The 12,500-nt window shown below is 54.4% G+C and overlaps 1 protein-coding gene across 1 annotated transcript in view; it reads right to left on the minus strand.

Annotated features, from left to right (window-relative positions):
• Positions 1–12,500, minus strand: part of NDUFS2 (NADH:ubiquinone oxidoreductase core subunit S2) — a gene marked incomplete at its 3' end in the record, with an annotated part of 30,828 nt that overhangs the window by 4,322 nt on the left and 14,006 nt on the right. The window contains exons 4-8 of the mRNA XM_078884996.1: positions 6,732–6,852; positions 6,128–6,240; positions 4,889–4,963; positions 3,723–3,800; positions 1,265–1,350 (exon numbers count right to left, since the gene is read on the minus strand). Coding sequence (XP_078741122.1) covers positions 1,265–1,350; positions 3,723–3,800; positions 4,889–4,963; positions 6,128–6,240; positions 6,732–6,852 — 473 coding nt within the window. The remainder of the gene's footprint in view (positions 1–1,264; positions 1,351–3,722; positions 3,801–4,888; positions 4,964–6,127; positions 6,241–6,731; positions 6,853–12,500) is intronic.

A 12,500-nucleotide genomic window follows, 5' to 3' on the forward strand; every position in this document is an offset into this window, starting at 1 on the left:
ACAGACACACACACACACACACAGACACACACACAGACACACACACACACAGACACACACACACACAGACACACACACACCCAGACACACACACACACACCCAGACACACACAGACACACACACACAGACACACACAGACACACACACAGACACACACACACAGACACACACAGACACACACACAGACACACACACACAGACACACACACATACACACACACACAGACACACACACACACAGACAGACACACACACACAGACACACACAGACATACACAAAGGTGGTTGTGGTGATTGTGATGGTGGTTGTAGTGGTTGTGGTGGTGGTTGTGGTGGTTGTAGTTGTGGTGGTTGTTGTAGTGGTTGTTGGTGGTGGTTGTGGTGGTTGTGGTGGCTGTGGTTGTGGTGGTGGTGGTTGCAGAGGTGGTTGCGGTTGTGGTGGTGGTGGTTGTGGTGGTGTTCGTGGTGGTGGCTGTGGTGATGGTTGCGGTAGTGTAGTGGTTGTTGTGATGGTGGTGGTTGTAGTTGTGTTGGTGGTTGTAGTTGTGGTGGTGGTTGTGGTGGTTGTGGTGGTTGTAGTTGTGATTGTGGTGGTTGTGGTGGTGGTTGTGGTGGTGGTTGTGTTGGTGGTTGTGGTGGTGGTTGTGGTAGTTGTGGTGGTGGTGGTTGTGTTGGTGGTTGTGTTGGTGGTGGTGGTAGTGGTGGTTGTGTTGGTGGTTGTGTTGGTGGTTGTGTTGGTGGTTGTGTTGGTGGTGGTTGTAGTTGTGGTGGTGGTTGTGTTGGTGGTTGTGTTGGTGGTTGTGTTGGTGGTTGTGGTAGTTGTGGTGGTAGTGGTGGTTGTAGTGTTTGTGGTGGTGGTTGTGGTGGTGGTAGTTGTGGTGGTTGTGGTGGTGTTCGTTTTGGTTGTTTTGGTGGTGGTGGTAGTGGTGGTTGTGGTGGTGGTGGTGGTTGTGTTGGTGGTTGTTTTGGTGGTGGTGGTAGTGGTGGTTGTGGTGGTGGTGATGGAGGTGGTAGTTGTGTTTGTGGTGGTGGTTGTGGTGTTTGTTGTTGTGGTGGTTGTGGTGGTGGTTGTGGTGGTGTTCGTGGTGGTGGTGGTGGTTGTGGTGGTTGTGGTGGTTGTGTTGGTGGTTGTAGTTGTGGTGGTGGTTGTAGTGGTTGTGGTGGTAGTTGTGTTGGTGGTTGTGGTGGTAGTGGTGGTTATAGTTGTGGTGGTGGTGGTTGTTGTGGTGGTGGTAGTAGTGGTGGTTGTGGTGGTTGTGGCACCTGAATCCGTAGTTCAAGGCCTCCTCTGCTGTCACCACGCCAATGTCCACGAGACGATTCTTCCAGATGCGGTTACTGGTGAGCATCTACAGCACACGCAACCCACACGCAACCCACACGCAACCCACACGCCAAACCCACACGCAACCCGCACGCAACCCGCACGCAACCCGCACGCAACCCGCACGCAACCCGCACCCAACCCGCACGCAATCAGGTGGTGGTGGTGTGGAGGTGGAGGTGGAGGAGGAGGTGGTGATGGTGGTGAGGTGGTGGTGATGGTGATGGTGAGGTGGTGATGGTGGTGAGGTGGTGATGAGGAGGAGGAGGAGGAGGAGGAGGAGGAGGTGGTGATGGTGGTGAGGTGGTGGTGAGGTGGTGGTGATGGTGGTGAGGTGGTGGTGAGGTGGTGGTGATGGTGGTGGTGGTGGTGGTGAGGTGGTGAGGAGGAGGAGGAGGAGGTGGTGATGGTGGTGAGGTGGTGGTGGTGAGGTGGTGGTGAGGAGGAGGAGGTGGTGATGGTGGTGGTGGTGGTGAGGTGGTGAGGAGGAGGAGGAGGAGGTGGTGATGGTGGTGAGGTGGTGGTGGTGAGGTGGTGGTGAGGAGGAGGAGGTGGTGATGGTGGTGAGGTGGTGGTGGTGAGGTGGTGGTGAGGAGGAGGAGGTGGTGATGGTGGTGGTGGTGGTGAGGTGGTGAGGAGGAGGAGGAGGAGGTGGTGGTGAGGTGGTGGTGAGGAGGAGGAGGAGGTGGTGATGGTGGTGAGGTGGTGGTGGTGAGGTGGTGGTGAGGAGGAGGAGGAGGTGATGGTGGTGAGGTGGTGGTGGTGAGGTGGTGGTGAGGTGGTGGTGGTGATGGTGGTGAGGTGGTGATGGTAAGGTGGAGGTGAGGTGATGGTGGTGGTGGTGAGGTGGTGGAGGTGGTGGTGAGGTGATGGTGATGGAGGTGGTGATGATGATGGTGGTGGTGGTGAGGTGGTGGAGGTGGTGATGATGATGATGATGGTGGTGATGGTGGTGATGATGATGGTGGTGGTGGTGATGGTGGTGGTGGTGGTGAGGAGGAGGTGATGGTGGTGATGATGGTGATGATGGTGATGATGGTGATGGTGGTGATGATGGTGATGATGGTGATGATGGTGATGGTGGTGATGGTGGTGATGATGGTAATGATGGTGATGGTGGTGATGATGGTGATGATGGTGATGGTGGTAATGGTGGTGATGGTGGTGATGATGGTGATGGTGGTGATGATGGTGATGATGGTAATGATGGTGATGGTGGTGATGATGGTGATGGTGGTGATGGTGGTGATGGTGGTGATGATGGTAATGATGGTGATGATGGTGATGATGGTGATGATGGTGATGGTGGTGATGATGGTGATGATGGTGATGATGGTGATGATGGTGATGATGGTGATGGTGGTGATGGTGGTGATGGTGGTGATGATGGTGATGATGGTGATGGTGGTGATGGTGGTGATGGTGGTGATGATGGTGATGATGGTGGTGATGATGGTGATGGTGGTGATGGTGATGATGATGGTGGTGATGATGATGGTGATGATGATGGTGATGGTGATGATGGTGATGGTGGTGATGATGGTGATGATGGTGATGATGGTGATGATGGTGATGATGATGATGGTGGTGATGATGGTGATGATGGTGATGGTGGTGATGATGGTGATGATGGTGATGATGGTGATGGTGGTGATGATGATGGTGATGGTGGTGATGATGATGGTGGTGATGGTGATGGTGATGATGGTGATGGTGGTGATGATGGTGATGATGGTGATGGTGATGATGGTGATGATGGTGATGATGGTGATGATGATGATGGTGGTGATGGTGATGATGATGATGATGGTGATGATGGTGATGATGATGATGGTGATGATGATGATGATGGTGATGATGGTGATGATGATGATGATGGTGATGGTGATGATGGTGGTGATGGTGGTGATGGTGGTGATGATGATGATGATGGTGATGATGGTGGTGATGATGATGGTGGTGGTGATGATGGTGATGATGGTGATGATGATGATGATGGTGGTGATGATGATGATGATGGTGATGATGGTGGTGATGATGGTGGTGATGGTGGTGATGGTGGTGATGGTGGTGATGATGATGATGATGGTGATGATGGTGGTGATGATGGTGATGATGGTGATGATGGTGATGATGGTGATGGTGATGATGGTGATGGTGATGATGGTGATGATGGTGATGATGGTGATGGTGATGATGGTGATGGTGATGGTGATGATGGTGATGATGATGATGGTGGTGATGGTGATGATGGTGATGGTGGTGATGGTGGTGATGATGGTGATAGTGGTGATGGTGATGATGGTGATGGTGATGATGGTGATGATGGTGGTGATGGTGATGATGGTGGTGATGGTGATGATGGTGGTGATGATGATGATGGTGGCGAGGGGTCACCTCTTCCAGCTCGTCGATGCGAATGGAGAAGTTCTTTATGAACTCGTAGATGTCATCCATGAGCCCCAGTGGCATGTCCTGCAGCATCATCATCAGCATCATCATCATCAGCATCATCATCAGCATCATCATCAGCATCATCATCATCATCATCAGCATCATCATCATCAGCATCATCATCATCATCAGCATCATCATCAGCATCATCATCAGCATCATCATCAGCATCATCATCAGCATCATCATCATCAGCATCATCAGCATCATCATCATCAGCAGCATCATCATCATCATCAGCATCATCATCATCATCAGCATCACCATCATCAGTATCATGAACATCATCATCATCAGCATCATCATCATCAGTAGCATCATCATCATCAGCATCATCATCATCAGTATCATGAGCATCACATCATCAGCAGCACCATCATCATCATCAGCATCATCATCATCAGCATCATGAGCATCATCATCATCATCAGCATCATCATCATCAGCAGCAGCAGCAGCGGCATCATCAGCAGCATCATCAGCAGCAGTATCATCATCATTATCAGCATTATCACCGTCATCAGCAGCATCATCATCATCATCAGAAGCATCATCATCATCGGCATCATCATCATCAGCATCATCAGCATTATCATCATCATCAGCATCATCATCATCAGCATCATCATCATCAGCATCATCAGCATTATCACCGTCATCAGCAGCAGCATCATCATCATCAGAAGCATCATCATCATCGGCATCATCATCATCATCATCATGAGCATCATCATCATCATCAGCATCATCATCATCAGCATCATCAGCATTATCATCATCATCAGCATCATCATCATCAGCATCATCAGTAGCATCATCATCAGCATCATCATGAGCATCATCATCAGCATCATCATCAGCATCATCATCATCAGCATCATCATCATGAGCATCATCATCAGCATCATCAGCAACATCAGCAGCAGCAGCATCACCATCAGCATCATCATGAGCATCATCATCAGCATCATCAGCATCAGCATCATCATGAGCATCATCATCAGCATCATCAGCATCAGCATCATCATGAGCATCATCATCAGCATCATCAGCAACATCATCATCAGAAGGAGGAGGGGGGGGAGGGGGGAGGGGGGTGAATCTGTCACCTGATGGACCCCGCCGGGTCTGATGTAGGCCGCGTGCATTCTGGCTCCGGAAACTCGCTCATAAAACTCAAACATCTAGAGACACACAGAGACACAGACACACAGAGACAAAGTGAGACACACAGAGACACACAGAGACACACAGAGACACAGAGACACACACAGACACACAGAGAAACACAGAGACACACACAGCGAGACACAGAGAGACACAGACACACAGAGACACACACACAGAGACAAAGTGAGACACACAGAGACACACAGAGACACACAGAGACACACAGAGACACACACACAGAGACACACACACAGAGACACACAGAGACACACAGAGACACACAGAGACACACACAGCGAGACACAGAGAGACACAGACACACAGAGACACAGAGACACACAGAGAGACACACAGAGAGACAGAGACAGACACACGGGGTGAGACAGAGACACACAGAGACACACACAGAGACACACAGAGAGACACACAGAGAGACAGAGAGAGACACACAGAGACACAGACACAGAGACACACAGACACACAGAGACACACAGAGACACAGAGACACACAGAGACACAGACAGACAGAGAGAGACACAGACAGACAGAGAGAGACACACAGAGACACAGACAGACAGAGAGAGACACAGACAGACAGAGAGAGACACAGACAGACAGAGAGAGACACACAGAGACACAGACAGACAGAGAGAGACACAGACAGACAGAGAGAGACACACAGAAACACACAGAGACACAGACAGACAGAGAGAGACACAGACAGACAGAGAGAGACACACAGAGACACACAGAGACACACGGAGACACACAGAGACACACAGAGACACACACGGGGTGAGACACAGAGACGTGTACATCGTCATCGTCACGGTGATCGTACATCATCATCATCATCGTCACGGTGACCGTATATCGTCGTCGTCACGGTGACCACACATCATCATCATCATCATCATCGTCACGGTGACCGTATATCGTCGTCGTCACGGTGACCATACATCATCATCATCATCGTCACGGTGACCGTATATCGTCGTCGTCACGGTGACCATACATCATCATCATCATCGTCACGGTGACCGTACATCATCATCATCGTCACGGTGACCGTACATCATCATCGTCACGGTGACCGTACATCATCGTCACGGTGACCGTGTCGTTCCCCCCCCCCACCCCCCCACCCACCCCCCCCCCCACCGCCCGACCGCCGTCACCTTCTCGCGCTCCTCGAACATCCAGAAGAAGGGGGTGAGGGCGCCGACGTCGAGAGCGTGCGTGGTGAGAGCCATCACGTGGTTGGCCACGCGCGTCATCTCGGCAAACAGCACTGTGGGTGGGGGGCACGTGGGGAGGGGGGGGGGCACGTGGGGGGGGGGGGTAGGTGGGGGGGGGTACGTGGGGTGGGGGGGTACGTGGGGGGGGGGGTACGTGGGGGGGGGGGGGTACGTGGGGGGGGGGCGGTACGTGTTATGTGGTATGTGCTACGTGGTACATGCCGTGCGACTCCACAGCGGCCTCTGAGCGAGAACCTCCGCCGCCACCGCCACCACCACCCTCACCACCCTCACCGCCACCCTCACCGCCACCGCCACCACCACCACCACCACCGCCACCACCGCCACCACCATCGCCACCACCACCACCATCCTCACCATCACCACCACCACCACCACCACCGCCACCACCATCACCACCACCACCACCGCCACCACCACCCTCACCGCCACCACCGCCACCCCTCACCAGCACCACCACCACCACCGCCACCACCACCCTCACCACCACCATCGCCACCACCACCACCACCGTCACCCTCACCGCGTATCCACTGGGCGCGAGGAGGTGGACGGATGTTGAGCAGCTTCTCAACGGCGAGCGAGTAGCACTGCTCGTTGCACATCATGGAGACGTAGTCCAGGCGGTCAAAGTAGGGCAGCGCCTGCGAGAGAGGGAGAGAGAGAGTGAGTGTGAGAGAGTGAGTGTGAGAGAGATACAGGGTGAGTGTGAGTGAGTGAGTGTGAGAGAGTGAGTGTGAGAGAGTGAGTGTGAGAGAGTGAGTGAGAGAGAGTGAGTGTGAGAGAGTGAGTGTGAGAGTGAGTGTGAGAGAGTGAGTGTGAGAGAGTGAGTGTGTGAGTGAGTGTGAGAGAGTGAGTGAGTGTGTGAGTGAGAGAGTGAGTGTGAGAGAGTGAGTGTGAGAGAGTGAGTGTGTGAGTGAGAGAGTGAGTGTGAGAGAGTGAGTGTGTGAGTGAGTGTGAGAGAGTGAGTGAGTGTGTGAGTGAGAGAGTGAGTGAGAGAGTGAGTGTGAGAGAGTGAGTGTGAGAGAGTGAGTGAGTGTGTGAGTGAGAGAGTGAGTGAGTGTGTGAGTGAGAGAGTGAGTGTGAGAGAGTGAGTGTGTGAGTGAGTGTGAGAGAGTGAGTGAGTGTGTGAGTGAGAGAGTGAGTGTGAGAGAGTGAGTGTGAGAGAGTGAGTGTGAGAGAGTGAGTGTGAGAGAGTGAGTGTGAGAGAGTGAGTGTGAGAGAGTGAGTGAGTGAGAGAGAGTGAGTGTGAGTGAGTGAGAGAGATTGAGTGAGAGAGTGAGTGAGTGAGAGAGTGAGTGTGAGAGAGATACAGGGTGAGTGTGAGAGAGTGAGTGTGAGAGAGTGAGTGTGAGAGAGTGAGTGTGAGAGAGTGAGTGAGTGTGAGAGAGATACAGGGTGAGTGTGAGAGAGTGAGTGTGTGAGTGAGAGAGTGACTTTGACTTTTAAACAACTTTTATTGCCGCCAGCAGCAAAAAAGCACCGGAGGCGACTCCAATACGAAACCCAGTCACCACCAACCGAAAAGAAAACAAACGTTACATAATCGTTACAAATCTACGTGCTGTGGTGCTGAAAGCACCGCACACAACACAAAAGAAAAAGTCACGCGGTTGTGGTGGTCATCGCGCACGTCACGGTGACGAGCGAGCGCTTCAGAAGGTGAACCACGCGGGTGCCGTCAACGCTGGTGCAAAGTTGCCTTTCCGGCTCCCCAGCGTTCGAAGAATACGCGCACATCACCGACGTGTGTGTGGTACATGGCGTGCTCCAGCCGGAGCCGCGCCTTAAGCAGGCCCCTGAACACCGGAAGCAGCACAGAGCAGCCGTCAGTATCACCCTCCAGCATCTTTTTCCTCGTTCTGTACACCGCCATCTTCGCCTGCGCGCAGGCGAAGTTGGCGAGGTCATGGCGCTTGTTTGCCAGGTAAAGCACTCCGTATACGAAGCTGCTATTGTAGAAAGGCACCCTCAGTTTCCTGAAGATGTCCCCCAAAAGGCGGAACATTGGCTTGAGCCGCTGGCAGCGTAAGTACTGGTGGGGCAGATCCTCCCTGGCACCGCAGGAAATGCACAAGTCTGTTACCCCTGGCGAGAGATTCGGCTGAGCCACACGGCCGATGGCAACGTGCAGTGAGTGTGCCAAACTCCACCGGAGGTCGCCGCAGCGTTTGGCTACGGGGGCAGACGTGTACATTAGTTTCCACTGAGGGGCGGCCGCAATGAGGGGAGAGAAATGGTCTCTCCATTTTGTGTCCGGTAGGTCGGCCAGGTCCCGCAGCCACGTGTAGAGCGCCTTGACACAGCCACGTGTAGAGCGCCTTGACACAGCCACGTGTAGAGCGCCTTGACACAGCCACGTGTAGAGCGCCTTGACACAGCCACGTGTAGAGCGCCTTGACACAGCCACGTGTAGAGCGCCTTGACACAGCCACGTGTAGAGCGCCTTGACACAGCCACGTGTAGAGCGCCTTGACACAGCCACATGTAGAGCGCCTTGACACAGCCACGTGTAGAGCGCCTTGACACAGCCACGTGTAGAGCGCCTTGACACGGCACGTGTAGAGCGCCTTGACACAGCCACGTGTAGAGCGCCTTGACACAGCCACGTGTAGAGCGCCTTGACACAGCCACGTGTAGAGCGCCTTGACACAGCCACGTGTAGAGCGCCTTGACACAGCACGTGTAGAGCGCCTTGACACAGCACGTGTAGAGCGCCTTGACACAGCCACGTGTAGAGCGCCTTGACACGGCCACGTGTAGAGCGCCTTGACACAGCCACGTGTAGAGCGCCTTGACACAGCCACGTGTAGAGCGCCTTGACACAGCCACGTGTAGAGCGCCTTGACACAGCCACGTGTAGAGCGCCTTGACACAGCCACGTGTAGAGCGCCTTGACACAGCCACATGTAGAGCGCCTTGACACAGCCACGTGTAGAGCGCCTTGACACAGCCACGTGTAGAGCGCCTTGACACAGCCACGTGTAGAGCACCTTGACACAGCCACGTGTAGAGCGCCTTGACACAGCCACGTGTAGAGCGCCTTGACACAGCCACGTGTAGAGCGCCTTGACACAGCCACGTGTAGAGCGCCTTGACACAGCCACGTGTAGAGCGCCTTGACACAGCCACGTGTAGAGCGCCTTGACACAGCACGTGTAGAGCGCCTTGACACAGCCACGTGTAGAGCGCCTTGACACAGCCACGTGTAGAGCGCCTTGACACAGCACGTGTAGAGCGCCTTGACACAGCACGTGTAGAGCGCCTTGACACAGCCACGTGTAGAGCGCCTTGACACAGCCACGTGTAGAGCGCCTTGACACAGCACGTGTAGAGCGCCTTGACACAGCACGTGTAGAGCGCCTTGACACAGCCACGTGTAGAGCGCCTTGACACAGCCACGTGTAGAGCGCTGTGTTTGGGGCACTCTTGAGGGGCACGTTGCTGCAGCTTCGGAGCTTCAGGAGCTTGCCGGAGTCGCTGTGGCCAGGGGGCTTGGCGCAGGAGAAACACAACTCTGGGAAAGAGGATGGTGGGAGGGGGGGCCGCCACCATCCTCCGGTGTTTCTAGCTTAAGGCGTAGCTCCTTCATGGCGTGGAGTACGTTGCGCAGCAGCTTCTCCCCAGCGAGCATGGAGCGGAGCGCTGCGGTGCTGGCGATCTCAGCTGCGGTCTTCCACTTGGGCTGGTGGGTCAGCACGAGGCGGAAGACTTTTCGCAGCCCTGCCGATGTGAGGCGTAGAGAGCCAGGGTCCTCTCTCCTCTGATTCCCTGGAAAAGGCCGTTGCAGAACAAGGGCTCTCTTCAGGAACTGCGCGAGGTCGTAGGGCGCCACGCGCGCGTTCTGCTCCACTCGAGGCTCCGCCACGCGTCCAAGAGGCTCTGGTGATAACTTGGCAGCCTCGTGTAGTCGACCAGGCTCAGGTCCATCAGGAAAAGCTCCTTTCCGTACCCCAGGCACCCCCCTGCATTTCTCAGCAGGGCGAGGGCCGGCGACTTCCAGGGTAGCTCCTCCCGGTCGTACAGCAGCCGTCTGACAGCCATGAGCCTGAAACTCGTGATCCTGGCGGTGACGTCCACCAGACCCTGGCCGCCCTCGCTCACCGGCAGGCAGAGAACGCCCGGCCTGAGCCAGTGCTTCCCGTGCCAGGCGAAGTGAGCGAGTTAGCGGTCGACTCAGGCGAGTAGCCAAGCAGGAGGCTGGAGGGCCTTGGCCTTGTGCCACAGCACGGATGCAGCTGCCAGGGTGTTAGCGACAAGCACTCGTCCCCTGAATGACATCTGCGGCGCGAGGCGTGCCCATGTCAGTCATTTAGCTTCGATTGTGTCGGCTAGCTCGGTCCAGTTGTTCAGAGCGACATGTGGTTTCCCCAGGTAAACCCCCAGGCACTTGACTCCATCGTCCCCGCCACATGACTCCTCCTGGGAGGAGCACAGAGCGAATGCCGCCTTGCGGCCCTAAACACAGGGCCTCGCACTTGGGCCAGTTGACCTTGGCGGAGGAGGCCCTCTCGTACACTGCAACCGCCTGGCAGAGCGTGGATACGTCATGTGCGCCGTTGAGGACGACGCATATGTCGTCTGCGTAAGCCGAGAGTTTGACGACTGTGTTCTCAGGTCCCGGGACTTTGAAGCCAGACAGATTTCGTCTCAGGTGGCGTAGCAGTGGCTCAATGGACAGGGTGTACAGCAGCCCCGAGAGGGGGCATCCCTGTCTGACCCCCCTCGTCACAGGGAACGGGGCGCCGAGCCGCTGGTTTATCTTCAACAGGCTGGACGTGCCACGTGTACAGGAGCCTGACGAGCGAGATGAAGGCCTGGCCGAAACCGAGCGACGTCAGGAGTTTGTCCAAGTACTCGTGGCTCACCCTATCAAAGGCCTTCTCTTGATCCAAGAAGAGGAGGCCTAAGTCCATGTTGTGCGCTTCTACAAGGGAGATTATGTCTCTGACCGTACCGATGTTGTCGTATATGCACCGTCCGGGGATGCAATACGACTGTTCCGGCAGGATCAGCTGACCTAGCACTGTCTTGAGACGGTTTGCTTGCCAGCACCTTGGAGAAGATTTTGTAGTCGGCGCACGAGAGGGAGACGGGTCGCCAATTCTCGACGAGCCGCAGGTCCCCCTTCTTAGGTAGCAGGGAGACGACCGCCCTCCTGCAGCTCTGTGGGAGTTCACCCTTCCGCAGGCCTCTCAGTCAACAGTTGTAGTAGTTGAGGGCCAAGCTCATCCCAGAAGGCCGCATAAAATTCAACCGGCAGGCCGTCAATCCCCGCGGCTTTACCAGCTGCGAGCCCTTTCAAAGCGGTGTGGAGCTCCTGCTGCGGGCTGACGGGGCTGTCCAGACGACCCCGCTCGGGGACTCCTAAGGCAGGGCTCCCGTCCAGCAGCTCCCGGACAGCCTCGTCGTGTGACGGTTTCGGCGGCGAAAAGTTGCGAGTAGAAATCCCTGGCGGTCTTGGCGATCTCGCTCTCAGACGTTGCCGTTTGTCCATCTGGGGTTCGCAAGCCGGGAAATTGTTTGTGGTGTTGGCCGGTGTTTTGTTTAAGCGGAAGAACAATTTAGAGGGAGAGTCCATCTGCGACAGGTGCCGCATCTTCTTTGCGCACAAAAGCGACGATGTGACTGCTCGTCCGTGATGGACCTGAAAAGCCGCTGCTTCTCCAGTAGCAGTTTAACACGTGGCAGGCTTTCGCGACCAACATTATTATTCATAATCAACGTTTTTGGGTTTAGATCGCGTCATTTATAAATGTGTCGTAACCCTCCACCACCCGACACGGCCAATCAGTAAAAAAAGTGTCACGTTGACAAAAGACAAATAGTTCACTGCTTTAGCCCACCGGTGTGTTGAAGCGTGAAACCACAACATTTACAATTTGAGTAGCACGACGTTTCGCTGGTAATTGCATCCAGCATCATCGGGCAATTCGCCAGAATGGTGAGGCTCTGCTGTGTCTCCCGTTCTTATATAGGGCAGCAGTAGAAGCAGGGTGACATGATCATTTAACTTATTCAGGTTCAGTGATTTGAGGCGGAGGGGGGGATTGTAATTATATAATAGATTAGTAATCAAATTTCGATTTAAAGCTTTCGTGACTGCAGGGATTCATCTTCTTGGTTCTTTCAGTAAAAAAAAGTGTCACATTGACAAAAGACAAAATAGTTCACTGCTTTAGCCCCACCCGCTGTGTTGAAGAGTGAAACCACAACATGAACAATGTTTGAGTAGCACGACGTTTCGCTGGTAATTGCATCCAGCATCATCGGGCAATTCGCCAGAATGGTG

Source organism: Lampetra fluviatilis, unplaced genomic scaffold (assembly GCF_964198595.1).
Source record: "Lampetra fluviatilis unplaced genomic scaffold, kcLamFluv1.1 SCAFFOLD_599, whole genome shotgun sequence".
Taxonomy (NCBI): Eukaryota; Metazoa; Chordata; class Hyperoartia; order Petromyzontiformes; family Petromyzontidae; genus Lampetra; species Lampetra fluviatilis.